The following is a 27,726-nucleotide window of genomic DNA, read 5'->3' as shown; positions in this document are numbered from 1 at the left end:
GTTTTAAAAATGGAACTGATTTCAGATTGTCTGGATGCTTTTGTTATAGGAAAAACTTGCAGCCATTTGTCTGATTGGCTTTAGGCTGTCATTGCTGGGGGAGAATTACCATATTAGCTAGAACTAACCAAGGGTGAACTCTTGATTTGCCAATGAGCAAATGCTTTCAGACATCACAGAATAAAGCAAAAGCAGTGCTTAGACATGGAGTAATAATAAACATGAGCTAGTTATGTTATTTCTTAATATGACGAACATGGCTTTGAAGTCAAAAGTGCCTGTAGTCCTCAGGTGCCAAATTCTGAGGTCTCCATTGTTCATAAGAATATTTGTATAGCTTATGGAACAGACTACTCTCATAATATTTGCATTGAACTGTATAAATATTCTAACCTATGACAAACATGTGACTATTAAAGCACAGCCTGCTATTAGGGCTGTGTATCCTATGACCCACCACAGCTACTGCCAATTGCAGGAAAAGGAGGCAGTTTGAGGAATCGCAGTACTGAGGGGAATTCCAAGGGGGGGAAAGTTTGTTTAGTGAAAAGCATTGTCTTGAACTTTAATAGGATTTGTATTTAATTTCCTGCTCTTTTATTCCACTGATTGAAACAACAATGCCATTTAAGAGATAACAATCAGCATATATTTGGAAGTTATTTTGCTATTATTACAGTATCAGTTAATAGGGAACAGAGTCTTCCAAAGTCAGTCACAATATATTTAAATATAACTTACATTCATAACGCCTAAACAAGTTATTCTATTCCTTGGCTGCTTCCAGGAGCCATATGTCTGACTTCCATTCAGGAAACAAGGGCTTGGCCCAAAAGTTGGATGAGCAGTGAGCCAAAGCTGCCATTTATAGCACGAAGCAAGTCCAAATGCAGCTAGAGGCCTTCCAAAACAAAAAGGAACTTTCTCCAGACCTTCTTTTCAATTGTTGTCATTCTACTGTTGGGAATCTGTCGATCACACCAAATTCAGAGCACTCAACTAGAATTTTCTATATTTTATGAAGGAGAAAGTACGTAACGTCTGTCTTTGGCATCCAAAAACTTACACTTAAATAACAATATATCAGCCTTTTTTTCAAATATTGTAAGAGGTAAGGATGAACATGTGTGTTGGGGGCGTGGCCCTCAAAGGCAATCTATACCTGTGACCTACACACATTCATTGTAATTTTTGTATGGAGCCTATATATTTACAAGTATTTATGCAGAGCTCTTTCCCTGAAAATGTTGGCTTCCTGACTACATGGAGAGATCCTAACAATGCAATCCTAAACTCTGCTTAGGATAGCATAGACATGCACTTACACATATATACAGAGTTTATAGCCATGATTCTCTCACTACCACCAGCTGCCTTTCTGCTCTCTCAAATGTCAAGAAAAAGAAAATATAATCTCTATTTCCAAACCCAAGAAAAATCATTCCACTGCACTGGTCAGTAGTGTGCACTAAATACTGTTATGGTACCATTTTTTGACATTAACTGATAGTTCTTGTCTAGTATGGAGGATGATCCCATTGAGGTCCCCTAACAAATTACTGTGCTGCCTGAATAATTTTGGGAGTTGTGGAGGAATACCTTTTTACTTCAGGGTTTGGGCTCCTCCCACCCCATTCGGTTCTAAGGTTTTTCTCTCTCCTAGCAGAAGATAGGCAGGAAGGGGGAAGTCAACTGCTTCCAAATAGCACCCAAGTACTAACCATCAAAGCTTTGGAAATGATAAGGCCATCCAGCCTGAGGCAATGAAATGGCTTGTTCACACCTTAGCACAAATCTGACACCTAGAAGGAGAGGGTTCATTTTGCAGATCAATTTTGGCTGATTTCATCTGAGGAAAAGAATTCCTACAGCTGAACTCCATCTTGATGGTCACCATGTGGAACAAAGGGACTGCTGCCTGGACAAAGACTCCAAGGTAATGGGAAGTTTTTAGAACACTGTAACTTCTAAGCTAAAGAGCCTGCCTTAGAATAAGATCAGCTGGGGCATGTATAGTATGAGAGACAGGAGAATCATGTGTTTATACCTTTCTTTTGTGTTCCTTGCTCGATCTGTTGCTTTGCAGAGTGTATGTATGTGAACTTTTACTCTTTTAATTTGTTCTTCATACTGCATAGACCTCTACCGTTTAAACACACTATTTAACTTGAGTGACAGGGGAAGAGAGGCAGCCAGTTGCTAAATCGCTATTTTCCCCAGAATATGCAAAGGCAGTAAGCCGTCCCCATGGTTACCAGTTGCTGGGGAGTGGGAGATGGAGGCACTAGGTGGAGCCTTAGAACAGCAACATGGCAAGGGAAGCTGGCCCTCTCTGAGGGTAATTTCTAATATGACCAGCTGGTGGCACCATATGGAAGACAGAAATTCCTCTGTGAGTCAGTGGCACACTGCTAAGTAGAGACTCAAGATGGTTGCTGGGCATCTAGAAGCCTCTGAGGGCCAAACAGAGAGGTGCTCATGGGTCAGCAGGGCTGTTTGGCCACAGAAGCCATAGCCGAAAGCAAATGATATAAATGCTGAAATTCCATTAGCATTAACTACAAATCTCACACTTGCATGTTCTGAAGTGTAATAAACAGTGGTTGTATCCTGTGGTTGTTACTGTTTTGAAAGATCCCTCCTGTTTTCCTTCCCTTGCTTATCTTAACGTACCTTCTTATCAGATTACCTTGTATCATTTTATACTGCCTTCTACTTATTAAATTTATTTTTCATTTCATTGCACTTCTTATAGCGAGCTGGCCTTTGCCTATTTAAACGTCATCCGATGAAGTAAACTGAGGACATTACAAAGTACAAAGGAGTTTATCTGAGTTTTACTGCTCCTAGAGAGCAAACGTTGCTTACGTGTCACTGCCATTTCTCATGCCTTTATATAAACACTGACATCAGAAGTAGGATTAACAAAGCTATAGTATCTTTTTTTTAATGTATCTAAGCAATTCTTGATATAAATTATCACATCACCTGGGAATGCTACATTTGCATTAACTGAAATATACAGCTTTTATCTCATAAAGGGAATAAAATCAATTACTATCTATTTAGCAGATTACTTCGTATCATTTTATGCAACATTCATGATTCACTTGCCATGGATGGAACCAAAGTTTGGTTTGGGCAACCAAAATGATTAAAGAGTTGGATCAGCTTCATTATGAGGAAAGGTTAAGAGTCTGGAATTTTCAGTTCAGAAACGCGATAACTAAGGAGGGGGGGGACATGATGAGAGCGGTCTATAAAATTATGCAGGAGGTACAGAAAGTGGCTAAAGAACATTTTTTCCTCTCCCATACTAGAATTCATAAACATCCAGTGTAGTGATGGACAAAAGGAAATACTTCTTTAGTCAATGAGGAATTAAACTGTGGAATTAGCTGTCAGTGGACACAGTGATAATCAAGAGCACAAATGGGTTTAGAACGGAATTAGACGAATGGAGGATAGATCCACAAAATGACTACTACCATGGTGAATAAATGGAAGTTATAAATTCAAGGTGCTGTTTTTATGTTTTAAGGCCCTAAATGGCTGGGGACCAGGACATCTGAAGGACTGTTTTCTCCCATAAATTCCTGCCTTGGAGCTGAGATCATAGGGAGAGGCCCTCCTAACTGTCCAATCAACCAAAGAATCTTCCTTGATAGTCGGGTACATGGGAGAGGGCCTTTTCAGTGGCAGTTCCAAGACTGTGGAACAATCTCCCCTGGGAGGTGAGTCTGTCCCCTTACTCTCTAGCTTCAGGAGACAGCTGAAGACTGTTTTATTTTGGACAGCTTTGTAATGTATTTTAACTGCTTTTGGGGGGGACTGTGTGTGGCATCTACTCCTCCCTCCCCTCTCCACCTATATATCTGACCAGTTTCTTCTTGCCCTCCATGCATCTGACGAAGAGAACTGTGATTCTTTTTTTTTTTTTTATATATATTTTTTTATTTTTCATAACTACAAAACACTACACCAGACTATCACAAGGAAAGGGAAGAGGGAAGGGACAAAGGGGAGTGGAAAAAGAAAAAGGGGGGGGGAATGAACTACAAACACTAAACACTACACTTCAATGTTTCCCTTCATACTGTCATAATACAAAAATAGCTCCATAGAATAATGATGGAGTGGTTAATCATACAGAGAATAAACATTTCAAATTCTGATTAAACTTTCCTCCCCCTTCTGGGTCCCGGACGCAATTCTCTCTGTGCAACTGCTGTTGCAATGCTCTCCTCCTCCCCCCCCCCCCCTCCGGCTCCTCCTTTTCTTCGTTCTTGGTGCAGCAGAGTTCTGGGTTTTTATTCTCAAAATCCTTTAGTTGATCTTCTGATAATATCTTATAGGCCTGATCTTTATATCTGAACCATATTCCTTCCGGGAATAACCATTTGTACTTTATTCCATGGTCCCTCAGAAGAGCTGCAAACTTTTTATATTTAAAACGCCGTTTCCGGACTAGAAATGGAACGTCCTTCAAAATCTTGACTTTCAAACCCATAAAGTCCAAATCCGCATTGTATGAGTTATATAGGATGGTGTCCCGAATCTTTTTAGTTGAAAAGTCAATAATGATCTCACGAGGCAACTGTCGCTTTGTTGCATATTTTGAAGAAGCCCGACGGACCTCCAAAATGGCGCTTTTAACCTCTTCTTTAGTCGTCCTCGCGGGTGTCGCCAGTAGTTCCGAGACCAAATCCCACAGATCCTCATTTTCCTCCTCTTTCACGTTTTGGAGACGCAAAATTGTCTGCGTTCGTTCCACTTGTAGCCCGATCAGTTGGTTCTCCACCAACTTCAGCTCCTTTTTTGTAGCCTTCACAAGTGACGCACTTTCCAGAGCAGACTTTTCTGCCCCCCCCGCTGCTGCCTTAATGGTTTTCACCTCGCTTTCAATTAAGCCCACCCTTTGATCAGTTTCGTTCAGCTTGTCAACAAAGGGTTTTATGGCTTCCACCACCGCCCTGCGCACCAATTCTTCGAGCGACTCCCCTTTCTGCAAGGTGGCCGAGATTGACTTACCGAGAGCGGGACTTTGCTTCTTTGCTGCCATTTGGGGGGGGGGGGGCGCCAACAAAATTCTGGAACTCCACGAAGGGGAAGAGCGAGTCTTCTTCAGATCAACCTCTCCTTCACAAACGCTTGTAGAACAGAAGGGATTCGCTTGTTTACAGGCTTCCGCCTGTTTCTTTTACTTGCCGTTTCTCGTTGCCCGGCGGCACTCGAGGCGCCGCGCACATCTGCCGGCCTCCATAGGGACAAACGGGCAATTCCCTCCCCGCATTGATTTCGGGGAGTTCTTCCCGCCGCGTCCCGGACCCTGGCTCCCTCCCTGGGAGTCCTGGGGGCTAATCCTTGCAGATCAGCCGCCCGGTCAGGGTGCCCGGTCGTTTCCTCCCGGACCAGCCGAGAGGAGCGTCCGGCATGGCTGAGAAAACGAAACCGAATTGAGAGAACTGTGATTCTTGAAAGCTTATGCTACAATAAAGTTGGTTAGTCTTAAAGGTGCTACTGGACTCTTTTTGATTTTGCTACTACAGATTAACACAGTGAACTCCTCTGCATCTCTTTCATTGTAAGCTGCCTTGAGCACCTTTGGAGGAAAAGCGGCTAATAAATATTTAAATAAATAAAATATTTAAAACACTTCACATCTAGAAGCAGGAAGCCTTTGAAGCCCAGTGTCAGGAAGCAGTATCAGGATAAGAAGGCCTTGGCATCTTTGCCCTGTTCGTTGGGCTCTTTCTAAGAGCTAAACCACACGAGAGAATTACACAAGGACGCTCAAGGGAAGGGAGACTCGATGTTAGCCAGGAAGTATAGTTTGAATTTCACCTCTCTCTACAGAGCTGGCTTGATTGCTCCTCCGAGGGTTTGTTAATTTCTTCTTTGTCTCCCTGAAGGTTCTGTCAATTATTAACAAACCCTCTGAGGGGGGATCTAGTTGGCTCTGTAGAGAAAGGTGAAATTCAAACTACGCTTCCCGGCTAACATTGCATCTTCCTTTACTTGAGCGTTCTCATGTAATTTGTCTCACTTGGTTTAGCTTTTAGACAACTGGTTGGTCACTGTGGGAAACAGGATGCTGGATTAGATGGGCAACTGGGCTGATGCTGCAGGGCTCTTCTTAGGTTCCTATGAGCCCTGTATATGTACAATTGTGCTAGTGTGCAAGCAGATTAACGGGAGAATACACTCAGTATGATGAGAGAGCTGTGACACCCCTTGTACTTAGCTTAACAAAGCCATCTATTTTTATTCATCTGGGTTCACACCAGATTTTCAGCCTGATCCTTAGAGCAGCTGCGTGGTTGTTCATAAGATGTGGCACTAGAATCTACCCCATATTGGCGCAGAGATGTGGCACTAGAATCTACCCCATACTGGTGCAGCATGTTCCCCAAAACAAGGGAAGAAAGTAAGTTTTTAAAACAGTTTCCTGTAAGTGGCACAGAACTGTATAATGCTATCTAGCCTCCCATGTTTAGTATGTTGTTTTAACCACAGAGGTGAAAAGCTTGTGCTGCTAAAACAAAGCTGTTTGACATCAGGACACCTGTCAATCTGTATTTACCTCCAGATCTGTCTCTGTTGTTGTTATGCCTAACATCTTACAGACCAGTTCACATAATCAGTTCTTCAGTGTTTCCTAAGTGTCTACATATCCATGCAGAGAATACCTCATATGAACTAGAATCTCCACAGACAGAGTTACAGTTATAAGCCACTGCCTCCAGAAATGATGGCTGCACCAGGCACAGACAAAATTCATCCTGTAAATCAGTTCTGTGTTACATAACATTCAAAGTAATGCCACACAAGGAACAGCTGTGCATGAGGAGTGCTTGGAACATAACATGCTACAAGGCAGTTGCTCCAGTAACAGGCCTCTCTTCATCTTGTCTTCCTTTCTGTAGCTGTCCAGAGCCATACAACAACACAAGCATCCGCAACAGATCTTGTACTGCCAGTATAAGCAAGAAGGCCAAGTAAGTAAGGATGGCAAGGCAGCTATAGAAGACAAATAAATGGGGGGAACTTAATAATATTGATAAATTGAGTTGAGTGAGGAATGACCTGGTTTACAACACTTTTCTGGGAGTAAGCCCCAATTACATGAATGAAGTAGGATTCTGAATAGGCCCACTCAGGATTGATGTCTTAGAAGCAACTCTTGCATATCAGAACTGACTAGTATTTACAAAAAGAAAAGGAAGGCATTCAAGCTGCTGAAACTATGATTCAGAAACGTAAGTTTATCTACACTTCTTCTGTTTCACTTCAACTCACTACATTCCACCCTCCCACCCTCTCCTTCAGTGGTGGGGAATTTGTTTTGTTCTTTGAGCCACTTTCCCGTCTGATTCAAGAGAAAGCTCTGTCCTGCAATGATGTCATGGCATTTTAGACCACTAAGAATTCTTTTATTTGTCCTGACACATCAAAAGCAAATTCCCCAAGGCCAACTTTCTTCTCTTTTGGACTAATCAAATCAGAAAAAGAAGTAGACTTAAAAGTCATAAACCTGTATATTGCACTTTGTTTTGTTCTGAATATACCAGATTAAGATTGTCTTTGGTACAAGACAGTAATTTTCTGTACTGACCAGGCCATTCCTAAATATCTTACAAGAAAAAAAGCCATCATTCAGTAGTGCAGACTTTGAGCTTTCTCCCAGAATGCACAAAAGAAAATGTAGCAGATCTATAATTTTAGAGTTGGAAGGGTCTTTGGAGTTCATGTAGCCCAACCCCCTGATAAGTGCAGAAATATGCAACTATAGCATCCCAAACAGATGGCCCATCAACATGCTGCTTATAGACCTCCAGAGAAAGAGAGCCCACCATTTCCTCAGTCAATCTGTTTCACTGGGGAATAAGCCATACCATTCGGAACTTTCTCCTAATATTTAGCTGAAATCTACTTTCTGGTCATTTCTACCCATTAGTTCTAGTCCTGCCTTCTACAGAAAGAAAGAATAAATCTGTTCTATATCTTCTTCGTCTTAATGTGTCCTGCACAGTGTGTAGACATGGAGAGGTTGGCTCTGTTAATGTTTTCTACACTGAGTCCTACTGAGTGCAACATTTCTAGGGAATCTGCATAAAGCTACACTACAACTGGGATTCCACTGCATCATTGATAAAACTATCAGACCTGTAACAGGAAATAAAGCCCTGTGTGAAATAGCACCTCACAAGCTTTACATGCAGAAGTTTCTGAGTTTATTCTTTGCATCTCTCGTTTAAAGTGTTTGTAGCAAAACTGAGAAACACTGGAGACCCTACAGAACTGCTAAAAATCAGACTTAGGTGAAATAAGGGGCTGACTCAGTGTACGGCAGTTTCTCATGTTCGTAACAATCAGGATACACTACTTCTTCAGCTGTACAAGTCATCAATATCGATATAAAGTTTTGTGATAACAGTTCAGGGCAGGACTATTAGTATGAAAAAACACCAGTAAATGAAATGGCTGCATTTGTTAGGTTTGTGATAAGAAAACCTTTCTTTATGAACTCTGGTAAATCTATTTCCTTAAACTTGGACGTCTCTACTTAACAAAATACCAAAGGGAAAAATACTGAACAGAAACTAGAGAATCACCGTGTTTCAAACAGGAAATGAAGCCCTACAGCAGTAACCAGAGTACTGGAAATGCAGTGAGAAAGAGAAAAGGACCAGGATGTTTCTATAGAGAAAACATTAGATGTTACATAAACCTGCCAGCAAGAAAGCTCACAAGGCTTTGTTTGTTCTGTTCTGAATGGTAAAACAGCAGAAATAAATGCACACACCCCAAAAACCCTATAATCTGTCATTTTTTGCCTTTCCCCACCCTACACACTGAGGGTGAAATAGCAGCAAAGAAGAAGTGAGTCTTCTATTTATACACTTGAGTGCATATAGAACAAACTAACTCTGAGGTAACATCCCCCATTTTCTCTCTCCTCTATTAACTGAAGAAATGTTGTGTTTTTGTTTCTTCTCCATCTTGGGAGCATTAAATTGGAAAGACAGCATAAAAATGTGTTAAATTAAAAAGCCAGGTGGAGCAGCCTGGAATGAAAGCAGCTTTCTTTACCTCAGAGCTTGTCCAACCCCTTGGATTGTGTGGCTTCTGAAAGATCATAATTTCTAATACCTGCTGCTAATCAAGCTTTGGATAATTTTAAGCCCGTAGCATGTGTAAGGTGGCCTTTGGGATGGCTTGAGAGATATGACTTGCAACGACTTCCCTTGAAGTCCTCTCCCCTCTCATTTCCAGTCCTTTCCACCTGCCTCCTATCCCCGTGTAGCAGCAGCTCTGTGCCTCCATTAGCCCTGAGTGTTTAAGAACCATTTAACTAGTGTGTGGGAATGTGGCTGAGAAAAAGGAAGGTTATAATTAAGTAGTTAATTTTTAAAAGAAACCCCTGTGAGAGTCCTGGAGAACTGACAGCACCCACAAAGCTTCACTTTCCAAGTTTCCTTGGTAAAAGTCATGATTCTTAGAATCAATTTATGCCAGTAGCACAGATGGGTTCAAAGAGCTGAGGAAGTAGAGGGGTGAGCTAGTACTATACTTGGCCACATATTTACCCTCTTTGGTAATGCAGACATTGCCCTCCAATTCCATTGTTGTTCCCTTTTTCCCAACCAGAAAAAGAACTTGGCTACATATTTAACAGGGGCAAGGCATCCAGGAAAACCCTGTATGACCAAAGAAGAAAGAGCAATTTTACCTAACACTTAGAAGAGACAACAGGTAACAGGTGAGAAGATGGACAAGAGGGAGAGTAAGCAGGCAGACTTTCTATGTATATTTGCAAGGATGGATCAAGGAGGTAGGAGTCCACAGCACCTGAAAAGGGAGGCCAGTTGCAATCTTCTATGTAGTCCAGAGTAGAAATGCAAAAAGATTATGTTCTGTGTGTGCATGTGTGTATGACTCACGAATCCAGGTTCCTCCAGTTCCCTGAAAATGAAAGACTCCTATATCATTTCCAACCCCTTAAACCAAAACATCCTTTCTCTGAAGATCATGTGATTTTATTCAGAAAAATCTTCAACATAGCATGACAACGAATTTGACAACTTTCTGTTATACAAGAAATATGCTTTAAAAAAAAAAAGCTCATCTGTCAAATAATAGGAAAAATCAAATTATCAAAGTAAGCATTCCACTTCTCTATGGAAACCAAACACGTTGCCGACTTCTGTAAAACATGTTCTGCAAAATGAAATTTGCACAAATATGTAAATAAATAATTAATCCTATTTTGAACTACAGCCAACAAAACTCACAAAAGTACAAGTTTCTTTTATATGAACACAAAATTAATTCCAGTGTGAGGGAAAAGAACCCCACAACCCCATGAAAACATTCTTCCAAATGTCATAGTAGATGACAGTTTGCTCTTGCTAAGGCTATATTAAAACTTCTACTGTAAAATATTGATAATCTCTTCCATAGGCAAGCAAGCAGAGAAAAAAGAAAAAGAAAGCAAATTGGGGGGGGGGGTTCCAGTCATCTGTCTGATTCAGGGCTGCTCGGTCCCCTGGTATAGCGGGGGATTCCCCACTCCTGCCATCTTCTCCCCGCCCTCACTGCTGCTTAACCTGGCTGGTGGGAGGAAAGGCATCAGGAACTGCAAGACAGCCTCTTCCATCCTATCTGTCTTCTGTCATGGAACTCAGGGCGCTATACTTGGGACTTGTTTCCAGGAAGTCCTCCCATCCAGGCAAGGGCCAGACCCAGATTGCCTTAATTTCAGCAAATGTACTGTATCTTGTGCTCTCTAACTAAGGTAATTAGGAACAAAGCAAGAACCAGCCTCCTTCTCAACTTTGTCTGATTTCCCCCCCCAGTTTGCTCCATGAGGAACCTGGCATCCCAGGTCTGATAGTTCTAGCCGATTTCAGGCTACAATTTTGCTTCTATTTATATATTTATGTTTGTTTCATCATTTCACTATTTGATAATTTCACAGAACCATTTTATAGTGGTAACAAAATTAATGACTATTAACAAACTGTGATTATGGCCACTCAACCTTCCCTACATATGAATTTTATTTTGGATTTCTGCTCCTCTGTCTGGTGTCAGAGACTGTTTTCCAGAAACGTTTGAAGGTTGTAACTTGTAACATAAAAAAGCTGTAAGCCTATGAGTTAAGTTTGCCATGGCAACACATTTTATATAAGCTTTTAAAAATAATTATAAGGTGAAAAAATGTTATTCTTTTATTAAGTCAATGACACATAAGGTGATATTTAATTTTATCTTTAAAAGTAAAATCTATTTAATTAAAAGCTACCCCACCCTATAAGAGTAGAATTATGCTCAAACATGATTTTTTTTAAAAAAATCCATTCATTTATATGGAAGTACAGCACAGGTTTTTCTAGGTCTCATTTTAATCACATCTAATGATATTCATTATTTCCTCTGAATGCAATTTCTACAGTAACTCTGATGAAGAAAGGATCTCAGCTTTAGATACGTTACAAGTTACAACCCTCAAACGTTTCTGGAAAACAAGCCGTTTATAGGCAAGAAAAATCAGACAAAGTTCAAGAAATGTTGAGAAGGAGGCTGGTTCTTGCTTTGTTCCTAATTACCATAGTTAGAGAGAACAGGATACAGTACATTGGCTGAAATTAAGGAGGATCTGGGTCTGGCCCATGCCTGGATGGGAGGACTTCCTGGAAACAAGTCCCAAGTATAGCGCCCTGAGTTCCATGACAGAAGACAGATAGGATAGTAATGTAACAAATTTTGTAGAAGTTTTAGAACTGAAATAGTAATGTTTCAAGGGATAAATTATGTTTTTACACAATAAAATGTTTCAGAGAAAATTAGGCAAAGGTAATGATATTCATAAAGATAACAGCCCTTACTATTCATAAAGTTCTATTTGAAAGAGTGCAGTAAATGCCTGGTGAAATCTCAGAAGTCAGAAAAGTGTCCTGACTTCAGTACTCGCCCAAGCGACTTGCCTCTCTGCTTGACTAACAAAACCAGAATATGAAGTCTTCAAAGTACAACACCTTTTCTTTAAAAAAATAGAGTAACATATAAATCTGCTTTATTTGCTTAAAATATAAAGATTGCATAATTTTATTTTATCTTTATGTTATTTATAGTTTGCTTTTCCCACTGATACTCAAGGCAGATTATATTTATTAATGCTGGATCTAGATTGTCTTGACAAAGTATGAAGATCTTTATGTATATGCATGGCCATGAGTTAAGACCCACCAAGACACAATAGCTGTCCTCTGCCTGATCTTTTATCCACTTCTTCTGATAGTTAAAATTGTTTAATTTTTTTCAGAAACGTTGGAATCCAACATTTGCTATACCACGATGAACATGAACCTGGTAATACAGTCTCACATACTCTCTCTCTCTCGATTCCTCTCATGTGGCACATCTTCAATCTAATTTCAGTTAGACACATCATCCAAATGTGGCACTTTTTTCTCATGATAACTAGAATTCTTCACTAAGGTGTAATTCCAGTTAAGAATTCCTGTCATTCAATAAAAACAAACCTTAGTTAGTAAAGGTTCCAAGCAGTCAGATGCTGAAACTAATTGTTAGGTTGAAGAGTGTGTCTTCACCAGTGAACAGCAGGTTCATACCCCATCACAAACAAAGTGAAATGTCTATACCAAGACCAGGACAGAGGACAACTTCTTAAAACTAAGGGAAGAAAAATGTTGTATACACTGCAGGAATCATTTATAAAATACCGAGAACAATCCTGAGAAACTTAGGAAGTCATAATTATGCTCAATATTCTTTGGATTGTACCTTTCTCTGCCTTCAGGACAGCTGGAATCCCTATATTCATTTGAATTGCAGTAACATGATGAGAGCTGGTAACTCTGGGTATATTGATAAGTCAGTCGTAAGCAGAAGAGTGGCATAATTTTTTCCATTCATCAGCTAAGAACTGACAATGCCAAAGCAGTAGCTTTTAGAAAAACTAATATAGACAAATATATAGAATGCTTGCAGGCAACACTTACAGAATTTTTAGTGACATGGATAAAAACAAATGAGTCATCAAGCTCCATGTACCAACATGACACCTCCCCCCTTCACAAGCATCTATCTTAACCGCACTCACCAGTCGGAACGTATGTCCCCTCCTCAATGTGGATGGGCAGTGCTGGTTCCTCCATAGGGTGAGGCACTGATAGAAAGTAATGAATGATGGTAGTATTTGTCGCAAATGATCACAGTAAGATGATGCCTTCTTAGCATTACAGTTACAAATGAGGCTGGTGATGGCAATGAACAGTCTACTTTGTCCATAACGAGTCCCATACTAAGAAACAACCCACTTCGAAATATTTCTCATGCTTTGCTACATCTGGGGTCACAAACCTGATGATTCTGAATTCTCTTTGAGAATTCATTTCTGTTTTAATGATTCAGTTCAATACCTGGACACAGCTGTCTTGGAAGCATTATTGTTTGGATCCAGCAGAGGATTCCCACAAATGGATGGGAGAGCGATTTTTGCCAATTTCCCCTCCCCCTCCTTCCGTAGACCTCTGACTCCCCTATGCTATTTCTGGCGGGGAGGGGGCTGTCCTCCAAAAGCAGAATTTGGGGGCGCACTTTGGGCTACAACAAAGGAGGAGGGTGAGGTAAGGAAGTACTGCTCTGCTGACACAAATCCCTTCCATTAGCACAAAATTACCACTAGATCTAGGTCTATGTTTTATAGTCCTGCAAATTAACTTTGCAATTAATTTGCAGGACCAATTTTTTAAAAAAAAAAACAAACCAAAAAATCAGATACCATTCCAAAATTATATGGAACGTTTTAGACAAGCATTTTAAACAAGCCATTACTATGTAACTCCCTGGAGCTCGCTTAGCTCCTATTAAAAATTCATGCTGTACAAGTCAAAAGGAGCCAAAGCAGTAAGCCATACAAAGAGATTATGAACAGAAAAATGTATATATCAAAGTTGAACCTTCCATTGTTATGTGCAGATGCAAGAAAAAGAAGCACCCAGCATTTCAAAGTTTGCTTTTCACTGCTACATGCCACAGCAGGCAGTGTAGAACCATACTGCATGTATGTACTACGTGTAGTCCACATGTTATAAGCATGTGTACAAGGCAGACCTTTTTGTACATTTTGTTTCTGTTTCTTTGCTGCATCCCATCCTTTTTTACATATGGGCCTCAGAAAAAATGTCATGAAGGGGGAAGAAAGAGACAGAGCAAATTTTCTCTCCTTCTAACATCTTGCCCCTCCCACTCATGCATCCTTGTTGCCACTATACAGCCAAGGAAGTCCATGTATCCCTTCTGTGAAAAGGTCATTTTGTTCTGCACATGGCAAAGAAGTGTGACTCCCACCATTCTCCTTTTCACAGCAGCCCCCCCCCCCCCAGGATGGAAATCCTTCTGCTCATGCATGCCCAATCATAAACTATGCTGGAGAAGGACAGAAGATGTAATCTGAATGCTCTTCAGAAACTACATTCTGGGGTACTGCAGAAATTTTCTAGGGAAAGCAGCTAGGGTAGAAACAGCCCATCAAGCTCTCCAAGCAAACTAATAACAGTGACTTTATTAGTCAAAGAGCAGGAAAAGTCTACTGCTGGATATCCATATGTATAACTGTATAGGAGAGGAAATATGCCACTGTACATTGAGGTGCATTCTCCATTTGACATCCCTGACACTTTCAATGGACTGAAGTCTCTGGGCAGTGAACAGGGACCAGAGGGAGAGCCCTTTGCCCTGAAGCTCATCATTCGTCCACAGCTGCTACTACACAGTGAAAATAGGTTAGGCTGGCCTGGCTTAGAGAATAGGACTCAGGTTTGCTCCCCCATGGACTAGTGGCGTGAGAGCATTTCCTCCGACCTTACAAACTAGTGTGCAAGGCACAGTGAATAAATGTGGGCAGGTTCATCTCTCTTCAGCCAGGGATAACAGTGTGGTCAGATGATGGGCTATAGGTTTTCCTCCCAGGGCATCAGGTTGGGAAGAAAACTTTTTCCTATGCATCTTGCAGACCATAATGCAAATGAACTGATGGCCCAGGGCAAAAAAAAATGGGCCTCCCTCTTCTCCTTCTCTTACCCCCTGCAATGAACTTGATATTCTCTGGGTCACCCCACATTACTTCTATGCTTTCAATCCTCACCCACCAAAGCTGCCCATTTAGTTGTCATTAGTGTAACTGACAAGAGGAGACAATGAAAACAATAAATGGGTCACTTAGCATATTGCCTCTATGTATATTTTGCTTCTGGCAAATCAGCAGGTAACACTGGGTCCATCTATATGCTACCTTCTATAAAATGGCTTATAAATGAATTCATATCCCAACTCGATCACCAGACAGTTAAGGAAGGCACACTTACACATCTAAGGGATGGGGCTGAGGGAGGGAAGGAGAGCTCCTTGCCCATCTGTACTCTACTGTTTGAGATGTATGAGAGAGAGAGAGAGAGAGACATGGCAAAGGGAGGAAGCCTGAGCAAGGAAGCACAGCCTCCTTTCTTCTTTCTGCCCCACTGAAGATTCTAGTAAATCCTCACCAACATTTTTCTATACCTGAAAATACTGCTAATTTAAGATGCAAAATAATGGCTTAAAGGAAAGGCAGAAATAATTTATTGTACAGATCAGTGCACTTGACACAGAAATAATCACCTATGCAGGGTGTGCTGCACGAGCTGCTTTTATTTTAAAAGCTCAACTAATCATTCAGCCCAACAACAGCAAAAAAAAGTTACATAGCTTTTTTGCTATGCATTAACCAATTGTTTTTATGCAAGTATAAAGTAGCATTGTAGTTCTATGTGTGTTATTTTAAATTGAAAAGCATATTCATTTATGAAAAAATTTCCTGATGCAAATGTTCTTGGGGTTATCATTAAACAAGGCAGAGTGCACACAAAGAAATTATGCAAAACAAAATCCATATCACAAACAATGTAGTAGTTTCTCACTCCAAGGCTGATTTTGCTGTATCAGAACATTCTGATGCCTTATCAAATTATATGTACATGTTTTAAAAAACTTTTCAAACACAGGGGCTATATTCCAAAAAAACTGTTCCATGTTCCAAAGAGGCCTTTGAATACATTTTCCAAACAGCAGTCCTGAGTGTATACTGCATGGTCAAATACTTTTGAAACTAATGGGCGTGAGATTGAAAAACATTTAGTGATAGGATACTGGGATCACTTTTATTATTTCTTTCTTTAAAAAGGTTAAAGGTCCTACCAATGTACTCAAACACTTCAACTCATCTAAAGTAGCTCTTTGGAACCAGCACCTGTTTATGAGCAAGCCAAACTTATGAGCCATGTATAAAAACATTTTATCACATGTGTTCCACTTGGCTTAAGTATGACACTCATGAAGAGGGGAGACTTTTAGTACAGAGTGCTGTAAATGTCCTCAAATTATAGCCGATGATAGCTGCTCAGCAGCACCCCATAGTTAGAGGCTTGCCAGGGACGACTATTCTTCCTGCATGAATAGTATGCCACCTCAAACTGCACTAGGATACATGAATTGGCAGAGGGTTTTGGGCTAGTAAATGCTTCAGGTCTTCAAGACTGTTAACAAATAATGCAAGAAAGCACTGAAAGAGCCTGTAATATCTAAGTACTATCTGAGGCCACACACACGTGCACACAACCAAAACCAACTTTGCAAATAGTAACTTGGATTAGGTAGCAGAATCCAAGATTTAAAAAGCGTATCTTAGCACAGCAGCAAGGAAATCTTATGCATTCTATGGTATTGTCTTACACTGGTTTGTTCTGTGATCTTGGGCAATTCTTAAATTATTCTTTCTCGCCCCTTTTTTTAATAAACTCAGAGTAATAGTACTAATTTTCTTCTTTTTAATAGCATCTTACTTCTTTTTAATAATCCACCATTGAACATTTGGATTCTGAACATAACAACAACATTCGATTTATATACCACCCTTCAGGATGACTTAACACCCACTCAGAGTGGTTTACAAAGTATGTTATTATTATCCCCACAACAAAACACCCTGTGAGGTGGGTGGGGCTGAGAGAGCTAGAAGCTGTGACTGACCCAAGGTCACCCAGCTGGCTTCAAGTGGAGGAGTGGGGAATCAAACCCGGTTCTCCAGATTAGAATCCCGTGCTCTTAACCACTACACCAAACATCTGAGTTCTACTGCTAATATTTTACTAATTTCATTAACGAGCATAAGTAACACTTACATGAAGAAGAGTCTCTCCAGAATGGATTTTCTCTTCCTGTTTCAGAAAAAGAAATAAATGAAATAAAATAAATAAAATAAAACAAAAAAGAAGACTCTAATGGAGGAAATAAGGATATGAACTTTATCATGCCAGAGAAGTGTAGGCTGCGAACATTTTAAAAAACTTAAATCAGAATACTGGAAAACAGTGCCTATTCTGCTAACAGGTGACAAATTTCCCTCTATCTTTCCACTAAATCTTTGATGTAACATGCCACAAAAAATTTCCTCAAAGGAGGCAGAGTACAAGTTACACGTGCGAGTTCCCACACCATCCTACCTTTAATCACCTTCTAGAGTCTTTGTTCATGGTTCACAGGCCTAGATTCTCCATTATTTACCATCTCTGTTCTAACACAGAAAGGTCTGCACCAGCCTACAGTGGTAAATCTGAACTTTCAAATTTGATCATGGAAGGCTAGAAACCAGCTCGTTTTGTCCCACAGACAAAGGACTTTGTGGCCAAATTCGTTGGTGGTTTCCTTCTAGTTTGCCAGAGCTGTGGGAGGATGGAGAAAGGCAGGAAGGACTGCTGAATCTTTCCTTGGCAGCAGGCCAGTCCAAGTTGTTTTCTGTGACTAACTAACTTGTAGCTGAAGTCCTTTGCAGGCAGCAAAATGAAATGACAATGATGTGTCAGAGTTCTGAGGTAGTAAAATAAGACTGCATGGGAGATATTGCCCCCCTTCCAATTTCTTCTAGATTAACAGTCTCCTGAAGTGGAAAACTAATACAGTGTGCAAAAGACTAGCATGCAGCCTTTCTTCTGATGGAACTTTTTAATTTATTCCCCCTCCCCCAGAGTCAGAAGTGTCATAAAACAACCAATTGGGCTAGGCTTCTCATTCCATGGATCCTTAAACACTGTGGCTGCTCTCAAACATCGATTTAACAAAAATGTGCACGAATCTTGCACATTCTTGCACGAATCTTGCTCACACATGTGCCTGGCCCTTCACTTCTTATGCAAAGCACAACGAAGGAATGGAGGTTTAAGAATAATTATAGTTATCCCTGACATACAAATGTAGATATGTGGCTAAGCTTTCCTTCCACTAATGGGAATCCTAAATTAGGATTAAACCCTAGTTAAGAGAATCCTGACTTGTTGGGTGTGGGTATCAGCTCCAGTTAAGTTGCACACCTATATTCATACTTCAAAGGTAACCAGAATAGCCTTAAACCACCTTCCCTTTATCATGCCTTAAACTGGTTTTTTGTTTGCATTGTTTTCTAATTCTGTAATTCTAGTGCAATTGCATTCTTTATTGGATGTCTTGTGCTGTCATACTGAATTGTTTTCTATATTTTGGATTCATCCTTGAGTCTTAGTGAGAAAGGTCGGCTATAAACGAAGTAAATAAATAAATAACCATGTTCTATGTAACATGGGAGAAATGGAAAAAGCCAAGTGCACGGAGGAACCAACTTTAATCATGGTTAAATTGGACCTGAATGCAGTCTGTGGCATACATTTTCTTGGTATTCTTCTTTTGCTAGCAAACTGCCCTTTGGGTCTACTGCAGGAAATGGATTAGACCCTGTGATACTTCAGCAGAAAGCACTGTTGTGGATCTTTCCCACCTTCAATCTCCCCCTAGCAGTCCTAACCAACCAGAAAAGTTTATTTCCAGGGCTGCAGCATCCATGTAGACTAACAGCCACATGGCTCAGTGATCTGTGGTTGGAAGGAAAATGGGAACAAAATTACCTTTCTCCCTTTTTCATCAGTGTAGCACTGCTGACAGAGGGGAAAGAAGGGAGCGACTTTGCTCTGTTCCCCTTGCTCTCTGCAGCCCTCTGGCTGGTCCATAGGGCCCCCACAAATCTGGAAATAAACTCTCTCAAGTTTGTACGGGCGTGCTGAATGTAGGAAAGTTACACGATCCTTGTGTCCATGGAATGTGGGATCCACCCAATATGTTGAAGTCTGAGTGAACGCAGCTCTCAGAACCACCACTGCAAACCCTTTGTTGAGGCTCAACCTCCTGAAAGTATAATGATGGGAGCAAAACAATGTTGGGGGTAATGATGGCGAAACTAAAAAGATAGCAATAATCATAACCGAAAAGAATAAATTCCGTACAAACATAACCAAAGTAACACTTGCTCTTTCTTTAGCTGAATTATTGATCATATTCGCTCACACTGTGTAATCCGCCTTGAGTGTCAGCAAGAAAGGCAAACTAGAAATAATGTAAATAAATAAACAAAGCCTTTATAAAGCTATAAAGTTCGTATCATTTTGCACTAGAGAAGAAGAGTCCTAGCCAACACTGGACAGCAGAGACAATGGGAAACAACCACATTATAGTCAGGCTAACAAATTATGAACATGAGGCATTTGCTTCTGCTGAAATAAACAGGCTCATGTTGTGTCACACAAGCAAAACCAGAAAGTAAATTCAAGGATAAAAAGAAGTCAATTTTCTAAGACAGCAATCCTAAGCAGGCGTGCTCCAAATTCATCTTGGATCTATTCAATGGGCTTACTCCCAGGAAAGCGTTCTTAGGATTGCACCAGCATTTAGTTTGAAATACATCTTGAATGAGTAATGGGTGGCACTGATTCTCAGAAGCGTTGATTTCTTCAAAATTTACTTTTCATTCTTTGACACCTGACAGTATAATACTGTTTTAAAACATGTAAGTTTTAACATGTTTTAAGACTCAAAGTACTCTGTCAGATCACTCCAATAATTCAATAAGGTTCCAATCAACAGAGTTTACTAAGGATTGGAAGCACCTACCATCAATTATTCCAACCTACTAAAAGGAGTGGTGCACCTGTTACTTCATCTGGTGAGCATGAATTCAAATGTTATGTATGTGGCAAATGTGGATTTATCATCATGTGCAGGGCAAATGCGCTGGAATGCCGTTCCGGCAGTTCCCCCAAAAGGTCAGTCAGGTGGCCCCACCCACCTGACTATTGGCCATTTTGGGCCCATTTCTGCCAGGATTGGGGCCAAAACAGCCCAGATTGGGTCGGTGCCAGACGGAGGAACCCTCCCCTGCCTGGCACTGACCTGATACAGGCTGTTTCAGCCCTGATGCGGGTTCAAACGGGCCCCAAATGGCCATTTGGGGCCCATTTCGGCTGGGATCAGGGCCCAAACCACCAGGATTGGGTTGATGCCTGGTGGGGGACCCCTCCCCTGCCCAGCACCAACCTGATCTGGGCCATTTTGGGACCAATCCAGGCCAAAACATGCCCAAAATGGCCATTTTGAGCCATTTTGGGCTCATTTCGGCCTAGATTGGGGACAAAACGGCCCTGATCGGGCCACTGCCAGGTGGGGGAACACTCTGTCTGGCAACAGCCAAATCCTGGCCATTTCGGGCCCGATCAAATCAATTATGCAAATGACACACGATGCAAATGATGTCAAGAGGTGTGACATATGTTAATGAGTTATGCTAATGAGTTCCTGCAGCTCTTTTTCTACAAAATGACCCCTCATCATGTGCATATGTAACTGAGAAGCCACAGCCATTTCAAATTCAGCACACAGACATATAGGCAAAAAAAAAAAAACCCTCCGTGAAGTGGCCCTTAACAACAGATAGTCAATTTTTGTGTGTGGTGAGGCAATGGACCCTGCTTGAGTCATTACAGAATGTCCTTGTTTGCAGCGGGGATAAGGTGCACATACTGCTTCTGCAAAGCAACTGTTTGTCTTGCAGCAAGCTGCTTCTACAAAGCAAGCTCTCATTCCCAGCTGCAACTATAAAACTATCCCTAGATGGAGGCAATCTAGTTCGATGTGGATGCTGGGAAAGGGAGAGGCCGTGGATAAAGAAGGTTGGTTTAGTCTACATGTGAGCAGCCTTAAACTTGCCTCTAGGCAAATTTCCAGTCACTGCTGGAGGAGATTATTCAAGCATGTTTGATTTTAAAAGTGGGGGGACAAGACTGGAATCAGACAGAATTGAAAGCATCAGGGGATGTTCACTGAAGTGTGTAGTGCTGAGGTGATGGATGTATTACAGCAGAATCTAATCCATCCCTTGGTATCTATTTATGAAGCTTTGGCTTCAAGGGACCACCTAATTCATGACTATCTCGATCATCAGGTGGCAAGAAAACTGGTGAATAAGAGCAGAACAAAGGTAGGCTTCTGCCAATGTCTTTTATGTAGCCCAATCATTCTTAAGTCCCTTATTTCATGTTCATTTTCATTGCCACCATTGGTATGGTCAGTGATATGGAGGTGTGAAGTCTGGGGGTCTTAGCACTAATAAGGAGATGTCTTGAGCAAGTCACAGCTGTATGTAGTAGGGTGATTTAGAGGATAAATGATGAAAGACACATCAAGTCTAAATCACTGTACAGGTCCACAGAAACAATGAACAGAAGTTTCTAAAGAAGGCAGAGGCTCTGCTTTTCCTGCAGTTCTTTAAAAACATCATGACCCAAAAAGCTCCCCAAATGCTAAATTATTAGAAGATGAATATAAATTAAAGAATCTCAAGTCATTAAAAAAATTTCAGATCTCACAATATCAAAGAATGCCCACGATTCTTAGTTCCTGCCACTTCCTCTTTCTCTCCATCCATTAGAAACCTCACTTATCCATGGTCTCACCTTAACTCTCGCTTCATGCCCCAGCCTTTCCCCCTTTCCGTTCCATTCAGCCTACCCGTTACAATGGTAGTTAAGGAAAACAACAACAACACAATTGTGACATCAGAGGCTGTTAGATCATTCTGCCTTCTTCATCTCAGACGTTCTTGCTGCTTTCCTTAGGTGTGCCAAGAAGTCTGAGTTAAGCACGGGTTGGGGCAGCTGTAATGGCTGCTGATGCTGGAAAAGCACTTTAATTCCTCTAACGTTTTAAGCAGAGGAAGCTGGTCCTATTGCCCTGTGCCGTTATGAGGCAAGTGGTTCACTAGAATATGGATGCCTCTCTTCTAGCTGGAAGGTCACATGTTCCCTAAACCCAGTCACTTGCCTTTCTCTTCCTTTCAATTTTCTGCCCATGCTAGTGAAGTGGTTCAGGAGGGCGGCTTTTCCTAAGGGGATGGGGCACCTGAAGGACTCTCTCTAACATCACTACTTCTGGCAGTGACACACTTTGGCAGGAAAAAGCAGTCAGACTCTCATACATGAACCTGCAGACATCAGAAACAATATTATAGAGCTAAAAAGATTATGATGATGATCTATGAGACACTTGTAGCATATAAACCACTTTATCTTGTTCTTCCACAGTACTTTAAGGTAGGAATTGTTTATCTCAATTTTATTGACTAGATGTTATAGTAGCCTTTTTTCCCCAGACACAGACAGAAATTTATAACAGGACCTTTTTGTGTAAAGACAGAACAGGGAATGGACAGAAACATGGTTATTACTTATGCAACAGACCCTGGAAACACGTCACAAGAATGGGCAACATTTGTTTCTGCATACTGCACTGTTAACCCAACATATCAACAAATCTGCCAAAGAGACAATGCAATCCAATCCCACAACCTCAAAAGTCATGTGAGCACTTTCTATATTACATATAGCAGTTCACTGTAACAAACTCTGAATATATTTTGAACCATTTCTGTACAACAGTATATCATTCTCTTATTAGTTTTTAGGAATTTTCCAAAACAATTGTAGACTTTTTAAGTACCATAATGTTCCGGTGAATGACATGAATTTATCACTTAATATGTTATGCACAAACTTAAGCCTAGATCTTTATTACTAGATATTTCATAACCTCTTTTCTCCTTAGGTTTTCTCCTAAACCTTGTCTAGACCACATTTTTATTTTCCTGTTGATTACTTTCATTTACACCACTACAAAGAGAAGAAAAATACTTTTACGCACTCTATTGCAAAGGACAAGCATAGCTTTCTGCCTGAAAGATTAGTAGGTGTGGCACTGGGATGAGGGTTTACCATGAGATCCAGGTTATCCATATAAGAAGTTGATCAGATATACTTAAAGTGGCAGAGTGAAGCCGTGACTAGTAAAAAGCATCATGACAGCAATCAGACCACCACATCTTAACTTGTTCTAACTCATTTCATATAGATTATGGTATTCCACAAGCACAAATAAAAACAGACCATACAAAATGTTTAGACTATTTTAGGAAAACAGCACAGGAAGCTCAAGCAAGTAAACTGATTCACACATTGGGTTGGGTCCCACAGTGAATTTCCATGAAAGAATAGGGGATTTTCACAAACTCCACTCTCATACTGCTGGCGGGGGGGGGGGGGCGTCCCTTGTACTTAAGAAGCAACTTCTGGAGAGAAATTTTGGTTGTGGTGGGAGGAGATAGGCAAGAGTCCACTCCTTCCTGTTTGCAGAAATATTCTGAAGAATCAAAGCTATGAGAAGGGAAGATAACTGTTCCCTCCCTCGAAACCACAAGCCAACCTGCCCTGGGGGAAAAAAAAAAACCTTTTCCCTATTCCTAGCTGTGGCGATCTGATCAATTAGATCAGTGGTAGCTCATCTTTTTGGAAAGAGAGCCACAAGTTAAGTCTGAAGTGCAACTCAGTATGTCTTGAGGACTGACCCAATCCCTAGGTGTAGAGGGATATTGCCTCTAGTTGACTGAGCCACGGAGCAGGCAGCACAGAAGAAACGGGCAATCTCTTCAGGAGCACCACAAATCCCCATTGGTAGTGCCATACCAACTTTGGAATTCTAGCACACAGACTCTGCTCAACAAAAAACCTCTAATTATGACAGTTTCTATTGCCTCACAGGAAAGGGGAAAAATCTTAGGAGATATTACAGGCAATGCAGGAGATGGAATCAAAACTGTGCCCAGCGTCCTCTACCACATAAGGCAAAATGAACGTTGGGCAGCAATTTGGGTTGGGAAAATGGTGCAGGACAAAGGGTTTTGCTGCCCTGTCCTGCTGCATTTCATAAAAAAACCTGAGAGATCCAATCACAGATTTCCCGTGACCTGGAGTTTGACCCCTGAGCTTTCCTGACATCAATGGGCCGTAATTGAGATGCCACTAATGATTTGGCAAGCAATCACTGAATAAGCCCTAGAGCGACCGATACAAAAGTCTCTCACGAGAGCCTTACTGAACGACAACAAAAACCCTGTCAGGCTTATGTCTCATTCATCTATTTTTAATATTCCAGTCACATATTTTTCCTATGTGCAACGTTTTCTCAACCAAATATTCATTAATCAGTTAATATCCTCTTTTATTTCAGCCCATTCTCCTTCAACCATAAAGAAAAGGGGGGGGGGGAGAATGCCAAATATATACCATCATGACATTTAATAACCAGACAATATCACATTTCACTCTGGGTCTACTCCAGAAGTAAATCAGCTTTAGTAAGTTTGCTTTAGCTTTACTAAAATATGTCCTCAGACACCCCAACATCTCTAAAACCAAAGCTGCTCATTTCATGATCAGCTCACAGATAAACACTTCCAGGTATTTGTTTACTTCCTAATGTTCTATGTTGGCATAAACATAATATGCTTTAGATGGCATCCAAGGTCAATATGCGATTTTGCCCAATACAATAAGAAGTACTTGTAGGATATTTTCATCTATGCAATACTGGAAAATACTAATATAATCAATGGCCAAGTAACAACTTAAAAATGTCTTCTTTTTGTATTTTCTTTCTACATACCGTTTTCAAGGAAGTACTATGTTTGTCTCATCCCACATAGTGCCCCCTACAGGATGGGATGTTATTTATCAGATCTGCTTTTGCTGGCCTGCAAAAGCGCCACCTTTGGTTTAGAGAATTGTGTAGAAGAAAGTAGGAAAGGAAAATGAAAGAAATGCTGAGACCTTGAGAAGAAAACAGGAGCGGAGGCCTCTGTTGAAAGCTTGAAGAGCAAAGGTTAGACATGAATGAAAACTGAACAAACCTGGAAAGATGAAAGACAAGCAATCTAAAATGGAAAACAGAAAGAAAAGCTGAACCAATACAGATTTATTCCTCCAGCTACACTTAATTCACAGAATTTGTCCTAAGCAAATGACAGTGTTATTACAGTAGATGACCAATTCATCTCATATACAAACTAAAAGCCATTCCTTTTCTACTACAGAAGATCAACTTCCAAGCAACATCATTCATTTCCAAGTAAAACAAATTCATTTGCCAAGGGCACAGAGGTTTGGCCTAGACTGGCTTTGGTTCTCAAATGTGATCCAACAATTATCCTACTTTTTAAAAAAAAACTTGCTTTACAGTTTTAAAGTGATAAAATCTTATCACTTGGAACTCACTGAAGTTCCAAATCACATAGCTGATTTCATGGGTTTTGTAACAAAGCTATTTCAATTTTGCCAGACCAACACTTGAGACCGTTTGACACATGAGGACAATCAAATATAGTGGTTACCAAAATAGCACATTAAGCACAACTGAATTTTCTTGGCACCTTTCCTGATATGGTTAAAAAATCAGAGGCTAAGGAAAAATACTAAACATTCTCTCTCTTCACTTTGTCAAAAGCCTCTTCACCTTGTCAAAAGCCACAAGATTCAAGATTTCAAAAGAAGCTAGCTCTTTCTTCATTATTACACTTGTCTTTTCATTTCACATTATGTTGTACCTTGCTATCTTCTGAATTCTAAAGACACCAGTCCTAAGTACACTTCATGGGAAATAAGTTTTGCTTGAAATATATCAATCGGCCTTGAATCCCAGCATGTATGATTAGACTGTACTATGAAGAAAAACAAAATCCAGAGCACCTGATTTCAGAATTTATATACCCTAGCCAAAAAGCAGTTTTCATAGGTAATGTTCATTTCATTCTCCAGTTAATGAGGAAGTATAAAGACAATGTCCTCAACTTGCCATCAGCTGATCTTTTACATGCATGCAAAGTGGCTTCCTCTTTATGTTCTTATATGGAAATATAAGATGATGGTGTGTCTAAAAGTCTGTAAGCATCTTTTGTTCAATGGTCATACACAGCTGAACAGTCATTACCTTGGTGCTGGCTTCTGATCCCAGTTGCAGAGATGCAAATTCAGAATCACTTCATTGACAGTGAAATGTGCCTGAGATTCAGTTCTGGCTAGCGAAGTTTCTGAAAGTATCTCAATCTTTTTCTCCCCCCTCATCGCCGCCCCATTAAGAAAATGAATGAATGGGTTTGCAAAAGGCTATCACAGCTTAGAAGGACTGGCAACAGCTGTGAAGCCAAGAGCTGGTGTTTTCTCACTATTTCTGAGAAGGGAACCACACCTTCAAAAAAAAAATTAGCAGCCTATTGCTTGAGGGGGGACACACACATGCTCACATACAAAAGAACAAAATGTACTAAATCAGGCGGAAAGCATTACCACACAAGTGGCTTCCACTTAGCTGTTATCTCTTCTTAAAAAGTGAACACAAGGTGTCAAGAGGGAAAGAGGTGGAAATTACAGCGAAGCCAACCACACAATGTTCCAAGGGTGCACATGCACACTTTTGGTTTTTTTGCCAGATAAAGGCAGACAAAAGCAACTCCGCCATGCTCTCTCAAAATGCAGCCAAAGAATGCATCGTAAAGGTAGATGACAAAGGATAAGCACAAATCTTCACGGAGGAAGAAAGGGATATTGTTAGGACTGGGCGTGGGGGGCCAAAAAAGCCCTCGTGCAAGGCTTCCTTCCTTCCCACCTTGACTCAGGGGATGCCACCAGAGAAGAAAGGAGAAGCAGGGTTGCCTTTTTTTCGAGCGGCGGCTCCTTGCCTTCAGCAATGACAAGGGCGAGCAGCTCCATATGCCCGCCCGCCTCCTTTGTTCCTAAAAGCTCGGAGGGAGCGCGAAAAGGTAGCGGCGGGGCTTCTGCCTGCCTTCTTCTCCCCGTTCTCTCGCCCCCGTTCCTCCTCTCTCTAAATCACAGAAAAGGCGGCCGGGTACCTGCAGCAGCGGCTCGTCCCTGGCCAGGTGGCTGTCCAGTTTCTCAACTGTCCGTGGGTCTGTCCTACGTGTCCCGGAGAGAGCGGCAAGGCGACTAAGCGGGCTGCCAGGGAGGAAACGGTAATTTATAAGCGCTTTCTTCCTGACCTCTCGTGTCTGTTGTCTAATGAGGGAGCGTTCAGCATCACCCATCCTGCTGAGTGGAAAAACACCAGCTCGGCCTCTTCTTTGGCGGGGGGAGGGAAGAGGGAGGGGTCGGCGGGCAGGCGAGGGAGGGGCCAGGGCTCAGGCGGCCGCACACGCACGCAGGCAGGCACACGCGGAGGGGGGCTGGGGAGCCTCGTCTGGCAGGCGGCCCGCGGGGCTGTGCGCGGCCAGGAGGGACTGCTGGCCTCGAGGAGCCGGGAACAGCTGCCGGGCGGCCTGAGCAGCGGCGACGGCTGCTACGGAGAGGCGGGAAAGGGAGTCTGCAGCTCGGGCGTGCCACAGGAGGCGGGAAAGGAGCAAGCGGCCCGTGGCCAATGGGAAGCGGGGGGGGGGGCGCAAATGTGTGTGTGTGGGGGGGGGGAATC

General features: G+C 41.4%; 1 protein-coding gene across 3 annotated transcripts in view; it reads right to left on the bottom strand.

Moving 5' to 3' along the window:
- SLC6A6 (solute carrier family 6 member 6) overlaps window positions 1–27,358 on the bottom strand; it is a 72,788-nt gene extending 45,430 nt beyond the window's left edge. The window contains exons 1-3 of one of the 3 annotated variants that reach the window (XM_054975957.1): window positions 27,155–27,358; window positions 17,247–17,282; window positions 13,130–13,195 (exon numbers count right to left, since the gene is read on the bottom strand). In XM_054975957.1, the coding sequence (XP_054831932.1) occupies window positions 13,130–13,184 (55 nt within the window). In that variant the 5' untranslated portion in view covers window positions 13,185–13,195; window positions 17,247–17,282; window positions 27,155–27,358. The remainder of the gene's footprint in view (window positions 1–13,129; window positions 13,196–17,246; window positions 17,283–27,154) is intronic. The other 2 variants (XM_054975959.1, XM_054975958.1) reach the window with 2 other exon arrangements.
- Between the last annotated feature and the right edge of the window lie 368 nt (window positions 27,359–27,726).

The sequence above is a fragment of the Eublepharis macularius genome, chromosome 4 (assembly GCF_028583425.1).
Source record: "Eublepharis macularius isolate TG4126 chromosome 4, MPM_Emac_v1.0, whole genome shotgun sequence".
NCBI classification, from domain to species: Eukaryota; Metazoa; Chordata; class Lepidosauria; order Squamata; family Eublepharidae; genus Eublepharis; species Eublepharis macularius.
This window is presented reverse-complemented; position numbering and strand designations above follow the sequence as displayed.